Source organism: Alosa alosa, chromosome 5 (genome assembly GCF_017589495.1).
Source record: "Alosa alosa isolate M-15738 ecotype Scorff River chromosome 5, AALO_Geno_1.1, whole genome shotgun sequence".
Taxonomy (NCBI): Eukaryota; Metazoa; Chordata; class Actinopteri; order Clupeiformes; family Clupeidae; genus Alosa; species Alosa alosa.
The window spans coordinates 5822281-5841660 of NC_063193.1; the positions used below are offsets into that span (position 1 = coordinate 5822281).

The 19380-nt window shown below is 40.9% G+C and overlaps 2 protein-coding genes across 3 annotated transcripts in view; both read left to right on the forward strand.

Moving 5' to 3' along the window:
- Window positions 1-6013: 6013 nt before the first annotated feature.
- egr3 (early growth response 3) lies at window positions 6014-13195 on the forward strand. Of its 2 annotated transcripts, XM_048243285.1 has the most exons (3): window positions 6014-6532; window positions 9951-10297; window positions 10433-13195. In XM_048243285.1, exons 1-3 carry the CDS (start codon window positions 6379-6381, stop codon window positions 11060-11062), a joined length of 1131 nt encoding a protein of 376 aa, XP_048099242.1. In that variant the 5' UTR covers window positions 6014-6378; the 3' UTR covers window positions 11063-13195. The 2 variants fall into 2 exon arrangements, with proteins under 2 accessions (XP_048099242.1, XP_048099241.1); XM_048243284.1 differs by having other exon boundaries at window positions 6016-6532; window positions 9951-13195.
- A 3993-nt stretch (window positions 13196-17188) lies between these two features.
- Window positions 17189-19380, forward strand: part of bin3 (bridging integrator 3) — a 45716-nt gene continuing 43524 nt past the window's right edge. The window contains exon 1 of the mRNA XM_048244489.1: window positions 17189-17321. Within this exon, the coding sequence (XP_048100446.1) occupies window positions 17314-17321 (8 nt within the window). The 5' untranslated portion in view covers window positions 17189-17313. The remainder of the gene's footprint in view (window positions 17322-19380) is intronic.

The window sequence follows — 19380 nt, forward strand, 5'->3', positions numbered from 1 at the left end:
TCCTCAACAATTTAAGAAGGAAATATCGCAAGTCCCAGCCATCAGCAATGGCACAGTATATCACCAGGGGTGTCTGTTTTGACACCTCTCCACTTCAGGCAGGAGCGCACCCAGCAGGACTGTCCCTGAGCTCACATCGAGAGTACAAGGGGTTGTCATTCCCACTGCCCTGTCCGAACAAGGTGCCAGGCTGTCTATTTCACCCACTCACACTCACACACGTGCCATTACCGTTGCCAATTCTCACAAATTCAAGAGTGCAAATCTATTTTTACGGTGTGTGCTTAAAGTATTTTACACGTCATTCATCTCAAACACAAGCCCTTTCCTCTCACCAAAATCAGTGTACCTCATTCTTATTCCAGTACTACCCCCGATCTGGATCTAAATGTAATGTTATATCTGTTGACCTACATCCCACTGACACGTTGCTTACAGATACAATATTATGATAGTTTTCTCTTTCACGCATATACTACTTCGCATATAAACTATATCATCATAACCTACTTTTCATTACTTTTGATAATTATGATAATTATACTTTTGATTATACTTTTGATAATTATGATTGTTATTTTAAACAATGACTTTGGTGCTTTTTCCTTCTTGCTTTCACTTGCACCTACTGGAACACTTCTAGTACTGTTAGTTCCAGAGGCACTTGAATGCTTGAAATGTCTTGCCCGCAAATTAGTGTCAATTAAGAAGTGTATAACAGATGAGGGAATTTACTTATAAATTCAAATAACACATTAACTAAAAGAGGCACATCTGTGTTGATAGTAGAATTGGTAGCTTTTATTAAAGAATGTTTGACTAATCTCATAGAACACAGAACTGGGAAGAGGCCGCAAGCCCCAGACCTTTTGTCAAGAATTTCTGTATTAATGTCTATGTCTGCCTTAAGCCCTGCTTGTATACAAACACTGTTATGGAAAATGATGTGAACAATAATGGGAAACAAACAATGATCCTGTGCCCCAATTTCAAAGCTCAACTTAAGGCCATGATTGTGTAATTACTACAGTAAAACGCATCCCATAATGATAACCCTTCCGGTAGAGGACTAACTAGGGCACGGCGCTATGGGTTGTAACAACAACGAGGAAAGGCAATTTGAATGGCCCCACTAGTGCATCTGGAAAAAACACAACTTATTTGACTATATACCCCAGAGTGCCTTTGTGTTGTTTTTTTCCATGCAATAGTGAAATGTTGCAGATAGGCATCGTGCCCAGCCCCGAGCCTCGCTGGAATCCCTACATGCAAACGAGATGAGGAGAACCTTGGCCTAGGTGATGTAACAGAGATTTCCAGTGCTGCTAACTGCCCCGGCTGATCCGAGGACAGTGGTCATCTCTGTTGTGTCCCAGTTAATGTTAGAAAGTCGAGGAAATGCAAATTTGCCCCCCCCCCCCCAGGCATGCTCCCTGGTGCTGGATAATGTTTCCACTCGCCGTGGTCTGCCGCAGCTTCCCTGTTGGACAGTGCAGTGGCAGCAGCTAAGCTCTCCTCTTCTGAGTTCCTGTTCGGAGGGATTCCCCACATCCGTTTGCATCCCTAAAAGAATAGTCGCGGGGAGTGTAGGCAAACATTAAAGAGGTGGACGGCTTTCTGCTGGCGCAGCATCAGGAACATATGTGGGGGGAGGGCGTGCTCAGACTCAGTGATCCCAAATAATCAAAATATCAGGGGGGTTGCACCGTGCCAGGCTGCTGACATGGGGGTCAGTGTTCACTATTTGCATAATGGTGTTACGGGTGCTGTGCTGTGCTGTACTTTTGCATTGGACATTACACACATTTCATGGCACAAGAGTAGGGTCCAGAAACTCTCAACAGGATTTAAATTTAGGTCAGGTCTTTCACAAATGGATGAAGTTCATAACGAATTGCAGTTTGACAAACCTACAAATCCTAGTCAACCCCTCTCTCCCATAACAATTACAATTCAGGGAGGTTCTCGACCTGAATATACTGTGTATACACACTGCCAGTGTTCTGGTGTCTCTGGCTGCACTGTAACTCTTAAGTACGCCTCTGAAGCCTTCCTTCCACACAGGGGGACATATTCACTTGCATTCCCCCATCACTTTGGACTGAACAGAAAAAATAAACAGTCACTTCAACAGTTACTTTCACAGCTACGTCTCCTTAAATAGGCCAAGTGAAACACATTCAGGGGGTTAATCAGCGACTCTTCTATGTGTATAAGTCCAGTAAAGTGAAGGCTGGGGCAGAGTGTGAGCCGGCCCCTCCTTTTGAACTGTTCTTTTGTCACTTCAGCAGATAATGCACTGTGTGCGCCCTACATGGATGAGTGAGCCTGACACAAGCATGGGGAGTGCTGCCTACGTCATGGAGGAAAAAGGCGACCTCTGGTTCCTCTTTTTATTTTCTTCTAAAAACGGTCGCATTCAAATGACCATGTATCCATTTTCATTTTCAGTGGCTCCGTGGCACTCAGTGTGTTTTTTCCACAGGTGTGTCTCTCTTATTTTCCACTTATGATCATCAGATTGTTTTTGTTTTTTCGCATTGGATGAACATGTGCAACATGTTGCTGCCTCACAACTTAAATGAGAGACATTCAAACATCAACATTATAATTATTACAATTTGTAATTAAATGAGCTCAACATTAATTAACCTAATGTTTGCCATTACTGTTTGTTATGTATATCTTTACATTATATGTTTGACATCTCTCAAGGACCAATTCCACAAAGTTTAATGTATAACTAATAATAATAAGATATTACAGAGTGTTGCACTTACTATCATTAAACTATGTAAGTGAACCAAGATTAGACTGCAGACTGGTGTGCACCTCACTGAATACTAGGCCTTAGCAAAATCTTCTACAACATCTGCACTAAACTCTCAGCTGCCTCACCTACACACAGTTTAGCAAACCACAAAGATGAGCCACCAGAGTCTCCCCTGGAGTGTGTGTATGCGTGCATGTGTGTGTTTTCTGAAGCCCCCTAACCACACTGCATGAATCAGTCGCTCACCCACACAGTCTATTTTCAGTTCATTAAGGAGAATCTCACTACTAATACTATTACACCCTCCATGTGTTGGTCTCTGAGCCAGCCTGTCTGCAGCACAGCACATCTCCCTGGACTGGCTGATGCCGTAACAGGCCACACTCAAAGAGGCCCTGAACTAGTGGGCAGATTGTTGATACATGTTGATAGAATATTACCTAGTTGCTCTCTGAACACACACACACACACACACTATTACCTCAACCTATTCTTGCACTGATATAGTTTTTTATATTACCTTGTCTACATTATACATTATTCTCTTATATGTCCATATTTATTTTATGCTGGTCTCTAGACTTTATTCTTGCACTGTTGCACTGTTAGACTTACTCATTTGCACCATCACCATGACACACTGTCATAGAGCACCTTACCATGCATACAGAATCACAGGCTCAGTCCCTGCCCTGTCACTGCAAGCGCCTCATGCTTGATCATCCTTAAGAACACTATGTGGATATTTTATTTAGTTTATATAGTATATTTAGTATTTTTGTATTTTTTTTAATCTTCTACTGTCTCTATTGTACAGTGGAGTTTTTTATATGTATATTACTTGTTCTGCTGTAAGTGCATGTTGTGTGTGATGTCTGTATGCTACTGAGACCTTAAATTCCCCCTTGGGGATCAATAAAGTATCTATCTATCTATACACACACACACACACACACACACACACACTGAATTAAGGGACTTTCAGGAGGATGAGAAATGCATTATGACATAAAGGGAAAGTCTTAGCTTTTTTGTACATTATCTGCATTGCATGCCTTTTTGGTCTCTCGTAATGTGCAGTCCTGTACATAGGCTGTCAACGTCTATCAAAGTCAGCAGTGGAATCTAATCTCTCTGCATACTGCATCAACTTCCCCTTACCTCCTCAATAGGCTTGCTCACTCACTGACCAACTCCAGAGAGTTTTTTAGGCAGAGAGTCCCGCTGAGATATCTGGAGTCAGATGTTTAAAATACTAGTGATGTATAGCCTACTACAGCCCCCTTGGAGCTCTCAAGGCCCTGGTTGCATCATTTATTTCAAATGGATTTGCTGGTCAATGCCCTCTTCCTGAACTACAGAAGAAAAAAAAAGAACATTTTCAACAACAATCACAATGGCACTCTTATCAGTGTAACCTAGTAATGTCATACAATCCATGCCAATGCAAGAGCACATGAGCCATATGCAGTCTCTTATCTTTTTTCCCCATGGAAATAATAGCGAATTAACATAACAATAATTATGTATGGCTTTATGAAAAAAGTTTGGGTATGCAAACTCAAACAATGCAACACAACAGGCAACTCTACTGGGGGAAAAACTGGTTGTGGTAAGCAAACTTAGTGACAATGTGCAAAGGACGTTCTTATTATTTTAGAAGAAAAAAGATAAGATATTTTCTCTCTGGTTTCTAAATTGGTGAAATGGGACCCATGACGTTTGCCCTCTGTGGTTCCTTTAATGGCTGTGGGTTCCGATCGCTTTTCCACTTTGCTTTCACCGGAACTCTTAACCAAATAGAGACAGTGAGGGGCGGGCCCGGATAAACTCCTTATTTGGAGTTTCCAGTTCAGCGGCGAACTTAGCACTGTGAGCCAAAGCCAAGCCTGCGGATTTACAAGGCGCTTGCAATATTTACAAGCGATTAACTCTGACAGTAGCCGTCTTTGTAAGCCAGTGCAACAGTTGCTGCCTCTGACTTTGTATCTTCATCTCTTGAAAAAATAAAAATATATACATATATATTTAATTTAATTTGCATATGTCAACAAATATGGTTTTTTTTTTTTTACATCCCAGGCCATCACAGTATTTTACAGAAAGGCGTCTCTTAAACATGAGGGTGCACATTGCTGCTAAGGACATAAGAGTAATTTTCAAAAGCTTCAAATAGACTGCTTGCGGAACAACACATCTACTGTAAAGTGTTGTTAATGTAATGTATAGCCTGCTGATTATAGTGATGCCTGGACATAAGCCTTGGCATTTATTATGGCTGTTAGAATTATTGCCTCCTGTATTAAGATGTTAAGTGCAAGTGAATGTCCGCCTTAAATGTGTAAACTGCCAGTGCAAAACCTTATTTAATAAGAAGTCTGAGTAAAGGAGTGCCAATGAATACTAACGCTAGTCTTACTGCGTGGGAAGAGATGATCTGGTCACCGAAGGCGCTCTCTGTAGGTTATGGGATGATGGTGGTATACTTGGCCCTCGTCGGGTGTTTTGAATAAACTCACCAGTTGTATTGTTGCTTAGTGTGACCTAGTCGTTCTAATTAGACTATCTGTGTATTTCTGTATGTTTACATTCCAATACGGCATCCGTAGGCTACTGAATGAGCAGTATAAGTACCCACTCTCTTACAAAATGTGCACACAAAAGCTTAACTCATAAAATAAACAGAAAAGTACATATGGGTGTGTTTCATGACCAGTGCATTTAGCTGTGGCCGAAACGTGAAGTTTAATGAGTGTATTTTCTCTACTTACTGGTATTGACGAGATTTTAAAAGACCTTTTATTTTTTGGGGTCGGTAGTCTTACAGACAATCACTGCTGCATTGAATGCACCCTCATCATATTGCACCTGCACATGGAAACTGACACAATAGGCCCATTGAACTTAAGTTTCACACGCGTCAATACGCACAAGATGCCCAACTCGCACCAAACAGAAGCGACGAAGAAAATGTTCGCGGCTGGTCAGCAACATATTTAACAGACTTCATACACTCAATACGCAACATACAAACCATAACCACACAAACTGTATAACCTTAAAACAAACAAAAAAATAGCCCAGTACGTCCGCAGAACAGGACCGCTCGGCTTTCACCAGCACTCTTCCTGCTCCGGACTCTAATGTTCCACTATGAGGTGCTTCCATTGGTGACGTGTGGCGCACGATCTAGCTTTGTGTATCCATAAATGGTCATCTACGTCACAGATTTGTTCCGTCCCCCTATTTAATACAAGTGAGCGTTGGAGTTCCCTGTCTAAGCAATACCCTCAGCAGTCAGCGCTCCACTAGTGCAATCACCATCGTTTCATTGATCCAGAGACTCTAAATATCCCCACCAAACGAGACAACAAACTCTTTATTTAATTTATAATAAGCACGACTGAACTTACATGTCTCCATTTCAACGAAGAGGTTCCAAGTGCTGACTTGGGTCGGGGAGTTGGATACAGCATTACCAGGGATTTGTTCTTGCACTACCATCGTCATTGATCACCTTCCATCGCACTATCAAGAGAGGAGACTGCGGGTGTATCTCAACGGATACCTTCACGCTGTCATTAATGACAAACTGAATAACTGCTATGACAGGTAAACTAGCGGAGAAGCTCCCTCTTACCATGAGCAGTTTAATCAATACAATTCCTGACAGTCTTTATCCAGAGGAGGACATTCCGACTTCTATGAACATTTTCACCAGCACGGATTCTATTTCCCACTACTCGCAGATGAACACAGGTAAAGACTAAACTTAACTTGTATCTTAGAGCTATGGTTTTGTTTGTCTTGGTTGTGGGGCTGTTAGCGTAGTTCTTAGTACGCTCACAAGGCAACAGTTGTCTCCAAGCCGGGCGCGCTTCTCAGGCACCTGTTTTGCGCTCTTCTCCGCACTGTACAGGCGCTCCGACGGCGACGGAACGTAAGCTAATACATTTGCAATAAAAGCACATTATCATTATTTCGGAAGCATAGAAAGATTATCATTTACACATGTTGCCAAGTCTGTTGTGTTGTATGACACAAGATACACAGAACTATTTAGCGCGGGTGATAGTTTTCAAACATCTTCTGTTGACAGGCAGGGAATGATAACATGGATGTAGCTTACTCAGCGTCACTATCAAATTCTGAGGAAGATGGTCCATTTGAACAATAAAATGGTAAAACAGTGATGGTGCCCACAATCTAAAACATGCACGCCTGTTGAAACGTAGTCTAGATGTAATGTTAGAAGTTTAGAGAAGTCAAGAAAGCACTGATTACATTTGAGGATTTAGTATTTGCAAGCCGCAACAATGGTGTGGCAAATTATTGAACTGGTCGCGATGGGGAGACAGTGACATTTGGGCACTGGCAACTGTATCTGCAATACTTGCAAAGGAGAGCCTTTCATAGACTGAAACAGCTCACGTTTATTTTGAGATGGACAAGATCAGAGCCTATGGAAATCCGTAGGATTTAGAGGTTTATTAGTTTACTGATCTAAATTCGCCTCTAAATATCTACTATGACTTGTCGTGTAAGTCAGTCACTAAGAAGAATTTCAAACTTCACTCAAAATATCTGCATCTATAGCCTACAAGCCGATAGACTTGTATGGACCGAATGGACTATTTACACAACACACACACACACAGAGAGAGAGAGAGAGAGAGAGAGAGAGGCTCGCTCACACTCACAAACTGAAACCCCTTTTCTAAGGATCATTAGGCTACTTGGTGGTGGATGGGGGTGGGTGCTGTTGTAAGTAAATAGAAAAATACACGACTAAACTTTTTCCTGTGCAATATAAATAAAATATATATAATAGGCTACGTTTTCCGTCACAATTAATGGCTCCAACCTCACTGAAAATATCATCAACAGCTTATGTTTAAATTTCAATTCGGTGGTTTGTTCCAAATCGAAGGTTCACTGAGTTCACTTATTATATTAGATGTCTATGATGACCTATTGATTTTATTTTTTAAAATTGTCTACAAAATATAAGTAATATCAAAGGTGCCATTTAAAAAAAAAAGACTAGATGAAGGCTAGACCATGCCGCAAGAACACTGCTCCCCATAATGAGGAGATTTCATTATTTTTTAGCAAATCAAAAAGAAAATAAATAACATGATGTAGCATACACCTAGTTTAATGAGATCAGAAAAGATTTGTCAGCCTATAAAATAACAGGCCTATTAGCCTACTGTTTAAAATTATTGTTTTTTAGTGGAAGATGGCTTTGCGTTATTAACAGGCAGCCTGTGATAGAACGCAGCTATGTGCATATTCTCCTCTATTAAGTGGCAAATCACGGGAGTTTTAAGTCCCTTCTGAGAGCCATGGAAACATTTCTGTCAAAATTATTAGCTGACAAGCCTCTGTCGATGATATACAGACAGGACATCTGTCATGTGAACGGACGTCCTTCATACGCAACTGCCATGTGCGTCTGATTGAATTTATCTGGGAAAAATGGCATGGCCTACGTTATCGATCTGTTTCGTTGTTTAAAACACCGAATAAATTATTCTGATTTTAATTCATTAAACCACACTTGATCCATAGGCTTTTGCTCCTTAACCGCCGAAGCCTCGTCATTTACTGACGCTTTATATTATTAGGCGTTTCTGACAGCATTTAGGTTGCAATTCGTGTTTAATATCGGCTAAATATTTATATTTATAAAATATGACAAACATTATTCTTACAGGATAAATACTTCATATGAAACATCTTTTGATTTCTTCATGTCTGTTTAGGGTGAATTTAGAAGAGCAAAGGCAAACTTTTTTTTTTACTCTACTCCTTTTGTGATTTTTTAGGTGTGCTTGTATGCTGGACATACTGTATACAATTTTCTTACTTTTTCGTTTATGCATTATTGGGCTGTTATGACAAGTACATTTCCCAGATGTGGGATTTAATAAAGTTTTATCTTATCTTATCTTCATATGCCTTTGTCTAAATATTTCTTTCTTAAGACTTTTATTGCCTTAATTTCAGCAACAATTACATATTTTTAAGAGCATTGAAAATGCCACTGTTAAAATGAAACGTTTTTCCAAAGTGAAATTCTTAACAATAAGGGATGAATGACAACCTGCCATTTCACAGACACCATGCTTTTTGTGTTGAATGGATGCAGACACTGCCTGCAATTTTGGTTTTGTTTGTTTCAATGTGTAGCCCACCAGACGTAGGCTAAAGCCCTGGTGGAGAGAGAGAGAGAGAGCAGTTTCAGTATATTTAACACAGAGGTTCTGAGTTAGTAGTGCCAGTGCAGGTTAATGCCTGTCTGATGTAGAATTTGATTCTCAAAAAAGTATGTCTCCAATGAACTGATTGATGTCAGGCTGCAGACTGCACAGTGGCTGTTGCATGAGGCTACACAGACCAAGTGCCATCCGACTGGTGTCTTTACTTAATATGTAAGCAGAGAAGGTGACACACGGCTCACAGAGAAGGACATTAACACAGGACAAAAAGGACAGAGTCCCTAATACACTGATTCTCTGTGATAATGAACCTGCGTGTGATAAGAGCTATGTGGAGCTGATGCCCTGTTGTGAGAAGACCCAGGACAGCCACTGCTGCTGTGGCCACACTCCTGTGGGACTGCTATGGTCTCATAATCCGAGGGTGCATCTGAAACTTGATTTACGGGACCTTGTGGGAAAGCCGAGAATGGGGAGAGTGAAAGAGAGGCAGACAATGTTAGAGAGAGACAGAGGGAGAGGGAGAAAGAGGGAGTGAGGGAAAGAGAGAGAAAGGGAGAGAGAGAGAGAGAGAGAAAGAGAGAGAGGGGAGGGGAGGAGGGTATACTCACTTTGCTCCTTGATTCGGTCGGCAACTTTACTTGTGTCAAAGTCAGATATGCTGCTTCTAAGTTCTACTCATCGATTGGATGTCCGTCTTTCACTTTATGGGATTTCTGTTTTTCTGGATGAACAGTCAGCTGAAGTAGGGCGAAAAGTTTGAGTTTGAGATGAACCAAGGATTCCACTACAGACCAAGCAAGTCCATGAGTCATAGTAAACATTTACTCTGTGAATGATGTCAAGCATATGACTTAACTTGAGGATGTTCAGTTTTTAACAAAATAATCTAAAGTCTAAGTAATGCTTGTTTGTTGATGGCACTCCTGAATTTCTCTCCTGTTTTTGTGCAGATAATATTATGGATTTGGGCATGGGGAGCGAGAAAGGATCGTCCGAGATTCAGTACGGGTCCAGTTTCCAGTCCAATCGCAGTGGCCAGACAGTCACCTACTTGGGGAAGTTTGCGTTCGACGCCCCCCCATCGGGCGGGATCGGCGGCTCGGGGTGGTGCTCAGACAACAACATCATCAGTCTGGTGAGTGCCGGGATCCTGGGTGTGTCTCCGTCTCCCGGCAACATCACCACGCAGACGTCCTCGTCGGGCGGCAGCATGGGCGGGCAGTCCTCGGAGATGGAGCAAGTCTACGGTCCCCCACTGCCCGCGTACTCCACCTGCAGCGAGATGTACCCGGAACAGGTGTCCTTCCACCACAGCCCCGCCACTAGCACGCCCCTGGCATACCCGGGCAATGACTATCACACCACTTCCAAAGCCCCCATCGATGGCAGCCTGTTCTCCATGATCCCTGACTACAACCTCTTCCACCATCAGGGCGAGGTTGGCGTAATGGAGCACAAACCCTTCCAGACCATGGACCCCATCCGGGTGAACCCGCCTCCCATCACGCCCCTGGAGACCATCCGGGCCTTCAAGGACAAGCAGCAGATTCACCCGGGCTTCATTGGCGGGCAGCAGCACGCGTCGCAACACCACCAGCCTCCCCAGACTCTCACCCTCAAGCCCATCCGGCCGCGGAAGTACCCCAACCGGCCGAGCAAGACGCCCGTGCACGAGCGGCCGCACGCCTGCCCAGCGGAGAACTGCGACCGGCGCTTCTCGCGCTCGGACGAACTGACGCGCCACCTGCGCATCCACACGGGCCACAAGCCCTTTCAGTGCCGCATCTGCATGCGCTCCTTCAGCCGCAGCGACCACCTCACCACGCACATCCGCACGCACACGGGCGAGAAGCCCTTCTCCTGCGAGTTCTGCGGACGCAAGTTCGCCCGCAGCGACGAGCGCAAGCGGCATGCCAAGGTGCATCTCAAACAGAAGGACAAGAAGCCCTCCGACAAAGGCAGCGGCGCAGGTGCGTCCACGAGCCACAGCTCTCCCCCCAGCTCCTGTGGCAGCGGAGGGACAAGCAGTGGCAGCATCATGACTGTCACTACATGTGCATAGGGCTCAAGGGGAGCTCATCTCATACAAATAGACTGGCAATTTACTACTGGGGCTTCTCTGTTTCCTATGAAAAAAAACAACAAAAAAACAAAACAAAGACAAGAAGAAAAGACTTTGAAAGACTTGTTTCCTTTCCTTCGCCACACCCCTCATCCATTTTTGTTCTTTACAGATAATATTCTTGCCTTCATTTTAAGGTGATTTAGGAGGGTCTGCTCTTCCTTTAGAGCACTTAAAGGGGCACTTAAAGAGAGCACTAACAGATTTGTGGACATACGTCTCAGAGTTTATGCGCTCTGCCTTTTGTATTTTGAAAATTCTCTGCCTGCAGTCTTCAACAGAGTAGTGTGCAAGAAACTATTATTTCAGTCAGGGCTGTGATTGGCCGTCAAGTAGTAAAGGTACAAATTACATTGTGAAATGTATCAGATGTATTTTTTTATGGGACTGTCTATTTAAAAGTGCAATCATTTTTGTTTGCTTTTTTTGTTGACTGTTTGCAGCACTTTGGTTGTTGTCAATTGTTTAAATAATGTTTATTTTTTACTGTCATTCCATCAGTTACTTGTTTTTTATTTTCTTTCTATGGAGTGTGCCAAATGTCCTGAAATTCCACAGCCAATCGAGCTATAATTGGTCGTGGAATTTAGTCTTAACATCAGAGGTTTGAGTTACTGAAATTTTCCGGATGCTTATTCAAAGAGCCTTTACAAGTACAAAAACAGCTTAGGTGTTCAGAGACATACAGTTATACCACAGTGGTCATACCCATTGGCTTTGCACTGGCACCTAGAAGGCCCATTATTGTTTGTTAAGTAAAACTACCTTCAGTGTAGTGTAATTTAGTGATTCGCTGCACGTGCCAACTGATACACTCCAAACGAATGATCAGCAAAATATCCATCCAAGTCTGAATTGGTCTGTGTGATGCCCCAAAGTTTAAAGGTGCATTACTTCTAAATATTTCTAATATAGGAGATACAGCCTTTGACAAGAAAGTGCAATACCAAATGAAAACAGGCCTTAAGCATCTGTAACCTGATCCAATAGGAGTCAGAGCAAAGTTCTAATTCTAGAGGTCAACTCATAGAGCCATTCCCACAGCACTTGGGCATCCCACTAAAATCTCCAATATTCTAAAACGCCTTTCTCATTTTTGCTGCTTTTTGCCTGCATGCATCTAGTATTAGTAATACTGCACGCACTGATGTTAAGGGGCTGCAATAGCAACAATGCATCAACACAGACATACTGTAGTATGTGTCTAAGGTTTAACACCGGGCACAAACATAAGTAATGCCATATGAGATATCTTTTTGAGTGAAATGTGTTGTATTTTTTGTTGCCACTGTGGCTATTTTCTGGAAAATTAGTGTACGTAACTTCTCTTACTGGATACAATGCACACTGTATCTCCAGCACACATACAATAAACATAGAGCTGGTTTTAAATGAAATACTGTTCAGAAACAGATGTACACACCTTTCTAGGATTTCATGCTGCAAATACATTGCAGTCAAGTATTGGCTTAAAGAGCCACTGCATTAGCTTTTATATATATATATTTTTTCTTTTTAGACAGCTGAGGCCTGACAACTACACCAGTGCCATCTAAGATCATTTGGCTTAATTTCTTATGTAGGATCCAACTCCAACTTAATGTACTTGAAAAGGCCACAGTCACTATTCTGAGAACATCTAGGGTGACCCTTGAAATGAAAAAAAAAAAAAATGTAGGACAGAATTTTTGTACAGTTAAATATATGATATTACACATTTTTTTACTTGGAATGTAAAAGACCATGTGCTCCAGTATTACATTGTGTTTGTGTACTTGTGTGCATATGAATACAGTTGTATTCCTAAACACACATTTTTACATTGACTGAATGTTTATGGAGAGGATATCAATTTCTTTCTGGAGAAAAAATGTTGTGTACATACTTTGTATTGTTACTTGTGAGTTTGTGTGCCTGAGAGTGGAGCATTGGGGCAGTTTAAAACTTGATACATCCTCCATTTTCAAAATAGGTAATATAATTTGTTATGTGCTAATCTTTTTTTCAAAATGACTTGGAAACACCAAACAATGTGCTAATATTACAAAAATAAACGGGAAAATAATCTAAAGAGACATGTGTTGTGTATCTTGATTTAAAAAGTCTTTAGGGTGGAAAAACATGGCAAACATACTGTAAGCACCCTTGGTTTACATAATGATGGCATGGCATAGCTTTTATTATCAGTGGATCCAATCCAATTCAACTAAAGCAGAAAGCAAATTAAGCTAAGAAGTTCAACTAATTTCAACATTTTACACCATGAATTGTAGTCTACCAAAGTCAAACAGCATGAAAAATGATAGGCCTGCTAAAGTTATACTTGAATGACTTCCATTCCATTCAACTTAAACTCAGATGCAACCAATAATTGGAATGCCAACAAAGTCTACACTGTCCTCAATGCTCCAGTCTAGTTTACAACAGCCAATCTCTCTTTTGATTTGTCTGTGTCGATGAGCTGACCAAGATACCATGATAGGCTATGGCAGTATGGCTATGGCAATGACCCACTGTTTGGTCATGTTTTTATGTCTCAGAATGATGCAATTACTTGGGGTTAGAACAACGTTACGGAAAACATGCTGAAAATAATCGACTGGTCTGACGCCCAGTGTTCCTTGTCTTGCAAGAACCGGTATCCACTTTCTGGCAGGTTTCCAACCCAGTTCCAATTAACCAGACGGCCAACGGCTCCGCTGAATCTTGTGTCAGTCGAGTAGCGACCAAATCCCCTTGCACTGTGCAATGAAAACAGACTGCAATGTTTTCACACGCGTAAAATACAAACTTCATGTGACACACAGGCCTGTTTTGAAGTCGTCACACTTTATGTTGTAAATGGCAGTTCATGATTTCCTAAAGCCTTTTTAATAGCACAATAGCAGCATAAACAAAGGTTAGGCCACAGATATGTGATCAAATGGAACAATTTGTCAGAGGTTTAGCCTATCCAGAATGTTTGATATTATAGAGTGGTTGCATTTTATTTTGAAAAGAAAGGTGAAATTATTCATCCCATTTATCGGAATTTGCCTGAAGCCAAAAGTTAAATCTTGGCAGCTGTGATCCTGTATGCAGAGGAATGGTCTTTAATGTCAAAACTGTGTACATTAGCAAGCATACTGTATCTCAGTAATCATTTCACTCTAATTGAAGGAATGGGAGGCAAACGTAGAGGCTGGTTCAGTTCTCAGGTGAAAAGGGCAAATATAATCTATATAAGTAAACATCAAATATCTCCAAGGATTTACTATAAGCTATAATAGGTCTTGGTTAGAGGGTGTCATTTTAGCCTATTCTGGTTTGTACTGATGTCTTTATTTCTGAAGCAGCATATGTGGTATGAGAAATAGCTTTTCTCCCCCCACATATATGAACAAAACAGCTTCTGGCTTAATTTTGCTTATTTATTTATTTTTGCTTCTGGTTCCGCCAGGCAGATCAGAGAGAAAGGCCAACTGTAAAAATATCCAAGGCAGTGCTCACAGATCATATAGCTGCCCTGTGGATTTGCTGCTGGCTTGTGTGAATTCACATTTTGATTTATGGAAAAGAAACCTGTTTTTTAGGAGAGCTGTGTTTAGAAAGCCTTGTGAAAAGGTGGAGGATATTCTCTGAAAAGAACACAATAGCATAGAAAGTGGTCTTCGAAATTGCTCCCTCTGGCACCTTGAAACACATGCCATGTCATTACGATATGACCCAGGAGACAGAATGCGTTGGAATGCATTGTGCCAAATTTTTGTACACAATGTTGTAGACTCCATTCCTCTGAAGATTTAGGACTTGAGAATCTCTTTCTGCATTTTTTCTTTCTTTTTAAAATTCCAACATAGGCCTATTTATGGCCCCATACAATTACATTTTAGATCAAAAATGTACATATAATTATTTGGTCATACAATCAGGTCTTAAGCACAATATGACCACAGTAATAAAAACTTTGTTATCCTGTAGATTTAGAAACCTGTCATACATTTACATTGTAACCATGAATCTTTTTGGGATCCGTGCATCTAAAAGAATAGTGTCTAAGAATAGTATCAATAATTAAAACAGTGGTCTGTGTTTGTACCACTATAACTCCATGAATGGACAAAAATATCAAACAGTAAAACTAAGCAAGGGATTCCCATACCCAATCCTGTGTAAAAAAACAAATATTAATCACTTTTAGAGGCCATCACTACCTGATAAGTCTCTCTCTCTCTCTCTCTCTCTCTGTGTGTGTGTGAGAGAGAGAGAAAGAAAGAAAGCGACCATGTAGAGACAATATGTAAGTGTCTGTATAGTGTACGTGTTTCAGTTTGGGTGGCAATGGTGCCAGAGAGCTCCCCACTCATCCGTCCGCAAGTCTCTTGTCTCAACCTGATTGTTCACTATTGGGAATCGGCCAGCCGCCAAACTTCACAATCCTCGTTTGTGCCAAATTGGGTTGCAAGCTTGGATGATTACGGACAATATTCGATGAGGGTTTCGTGGAGGCAACAGAATGTAAATGTGACCTCAGTCAGCGTTACGGTTCAAGCCTGGCCTGCTCTGCAGCCTGTGTTTATTTATTTAATTCACTCCCTGCAAAGACGCTTTTGTGCCAGATCATTAAAGGACGAGAGTACTCACACCGCATCAAAACCTTAGCATCCACTGTGCGTACACCGATTGGGAGGACCCGGAGCCTAGCTGTATGAACTACAAAGGTTATTAATTAAGGCAGATGAAATTAAGTATCTGACCACACTGAACTCCATTTTGGATGTGTTGGTATCAGATATTCAATAATGAATTATTGATCACAAAATATTTTTTTCCTAATGTGTGTTTCTTGAGGTACTTTCAATTTTATCCATATTTTATAGTTTCTTCCCTTTTTTCTTGTTTGCATGTCACTGCACGGAAAATGTTTTGTAAATTTCCTTTTCATCAAACTGAAAGTTAATTATGCATGGAACATAGTAATAATAATAATAACAATTACTCACATTATTTTTTTAAAGAATAGCCAACAAACTGAGGGAAACTTGAATTCATAAGTAAATCCACGTTTGAGCCAAAATAAGACTTATATGTTATAAACTTGTGTTATACTTTTATTTTGTGTTTTTCTACTGCCTTATAATAAGGCCTTTACTCTCTGAATATTGTAATGAAACAGTTGATATATTTTGTGAAAGAGACATTTCCTTCATTGTTCACTTGGTTTTTAAGTTTGTTGTAATGCAACTGTTTTGTTTTTATGCTGTGAAGCACTTGAATAAAGAAAATACAATGTTGTTATTTGTGTACCATTTGCACTGTGATTTAAAAGGCTAAACAAGAAACTAAATATATTGTGTTGCTGACAATACATTCTCCCATGTGTTTGTTTCATTAACTTCTACAATATGTAGGCCTATCTAACCTGTAAAAGTATAGTAGCCTAGCCTATAGGCTAAAGTGCTTCAGACACCGTAAATGATCGGATGTGCTATAGCTCATTTAAGCTTTAAGACTGCATGCAAAACAAAAGTGTCTATCTGTCTATGTAGAAGTGTAGCCTATATTTGTCAACAGTATCATTCCTCACTCCTGTAGATCTCTCCCACTCCAGCAAACCACTCTGTAGGCATAAGGTGATATGGGCCATAAAAACAACAAATGGACAGACTTCTAGATAGTGTTGGGGAAACATAATTGGAAATAGCCTATGCCATTAAAATGTACATAGGACTAATGGAGATTACCGAAATTAAGAAAGTTGCTATTTACCCTAATGTATCTTAAACTAACCCCTTGACACACATTAGCTACTTAATCAGTAGCCTATCGACCTTCCCATCATGGCTTGATAGCCTACCTGTAGGATGAGAATAATACATCCATAAGTCAACATGTTTTATCTCCAACGTTGCAAAGAAGTGCCAGTGATCATTACATGAATCACATATAATGTTAGTCGTTATAGATAGAACCAAAGATATTTTAGCTCACCCGTCTCTGATAAAAGAAAACTATGATAAAAAAAAACTCGCCTGACCACATAGACCTCTTTGCTTTCCGTAGTTTAAAGCCACCTAACCTCTGACCTTTCAGTTGAGGAAAACTTTTGCACTTCCTGGATACTGTTCGAGTGTTTGGATTTCCTCGGGGCGATGTGTTTTGGGGAGACAAAAAGCACTACCTGAATAAATTGAATCAAATCCTCCATCAAAATGAGTTGGTACGTACAACATGGTGAACTTCAAACTCCAACACATCCAAATAAACGATGTTTCTTCTTGTTTTCGTTTTTGCAGCTAACAGCATTAGCCTAGCACTAGCGCAGTTGTAAATTAGCACTGACATTACCCTGCGTCAAAACATCGCAAAAAGTAATGATGTTTTTCATTCTGTAATTCCAGATGTTAAACTATTGCATGTGTATAATGTGTGTGACAAGACATTTTTAGAGTTCTAAAAAGGGAAGCCGTAACTGTAGCTTATTGCTGTCTGCTCATGGGTCGAATGCTAGTGTGTTGTGCTAGTGTTGCTACCTTGCAATAATCTCTTCAGGTTACGTTTGCAAGATAACGTTAGCCGAATGAATGGTCACATAATTATGGGATTTATATGCATAGCATAGTTCTACACAACGCTTAATAGTTTTGAAAAGCCTATGCCAAGTGGTTCGCTCGATGGTTAAGAAATAACACAGTCCAGTCATGGTAGCATCTAGCAAAAGATTGGACGAGTGACAACCTCAACCAGTAAATTAATTAGGCTGTAAAGTCGTTAGCCTGTTAGCAAATGCTGGCCAACACGAGTTTCAGTTCCCCGCATAGCTGCTACACAAAAATGGGCTCAACCATATAACAAAATGTGTTGGACATAGTTTGTGGTCCTTCAGAATTGACTTCCGACAGAATTCGACAGATCTTATATTGACAACACTTCTATTACCATAGTTGTTTTCCTTGTTGATAATAATATGGAATAAGTGAACAGACAGTTAAAATAATCGCAGATTGTTTTCAGAGGAGCTGTAATGGAAAAAAAAAAATCATGCACCTTTTGATGCATATCGTCTATTAGGCCTTGATGTTGCAACAGTATCTGCCATGTTTGATTACTCTTTGCTTTGAGAATTTAGGGCTGTGATCTGTCTGAGCCAGGCTAGTTCAGATTTGTAGAATAGGAGCAGCATACTGTTTGGCTCATTTAAGATCGCAATTACTGAAAAACACATTAGACAAATGAAGAGACAATGTTCTGCTGTCCATACTTTATCTCCCCCGTGTTTTGAATGGAGAATAGGATTATATAAGTATAGCCTAAGTCTATTTTTTTTAGCAAACTGGAAAACAGAAAAGACTTGAAGGCCATGGTTTTAATGGTGAACTCTGCAGTATTTTAAGATATTGGTACGATTGGCTAATGAATGGCATTACTATGGTTAATGGTGGTTCACTAAGAAGATGGGGCATATTTAATTTGCAAATGCACTGTTCTGTAGTTTATTGGCGGAGTGTCTGCAGTTTGTTGTTGTGATGTTCAAAACTTGAACATCATCAACATAATTGAAGTACAATTTACACTGTGCCTGTTGTGAGGTGCATTTTCATCTGCCTAGGTCTCAAACATAGCCAGTCTTAGAAGTACATAGGCAAACTTCCAGCATAATCGGTCTACCGAGTATTTTTTGGATTGCACATTCTTGTCATGGTGGTCAGCAAAGCAGTTTGAAAGCCTGTATCTTGCTCTTCATTCCACCACGTCTGCTACATTGCATTACCACACTCCCCAAAACAAAGCCTTATGTTTCAAAAGCATTTTTTACACGTTAAGACTTGCTGCTGAATATGACGTTCATGATTGATAAAAAAACTCTGAAAACATAATTGGCCTTACATCATTGTCATTCTGCTGACAGAGACAGGATTATGGTAGTGTCATTGGCATTGCCAAAATATTCATTACGCATTGATTACGTTGGAAGTTGTTTCCAGTGACACCCCTCCTGTTTCTGTAGTGCGTTATAAGTAAGACCCACATTTACAGGGTCAAAAAGCACCAGGCGACCATTAGAGGGGTGAGGCCAGACCAACGTCACCCATCCCAGTATCGGGATCATTGGCTGGCTCGGGGGACAACACTTCAACCAGCACGCACTGCCAGCTCCAGGGGTCGGAGGTGAACCAGGCCCCCGTGAAAGGGTCCATTATGACCCGGTCTAACTGGCAAATTCCAGGCAGGCCCTCTCTCCGAGCCCATGACGTGGGCCCAGTGACTCGAGGGTCATC

What these genes read in the sequence shown, in the direction of transcription:
- egr3 (XM_048243284.1), top strand. Translation starts at nt 6,379, where the DNA reads ATGACAGGTAAACTAGCGGAGAAGCTCCCTCTTACCATGAGCAGTTTA. An exon ending in CTACTCGCAGATGAACACAG is followed by an intron (nt 6,533 to 9,950) that starts GTAAAGACTAAA and finishes GTTTTTGTGCAG; the next exon opens with ATAATATTATGGATTTGGGC.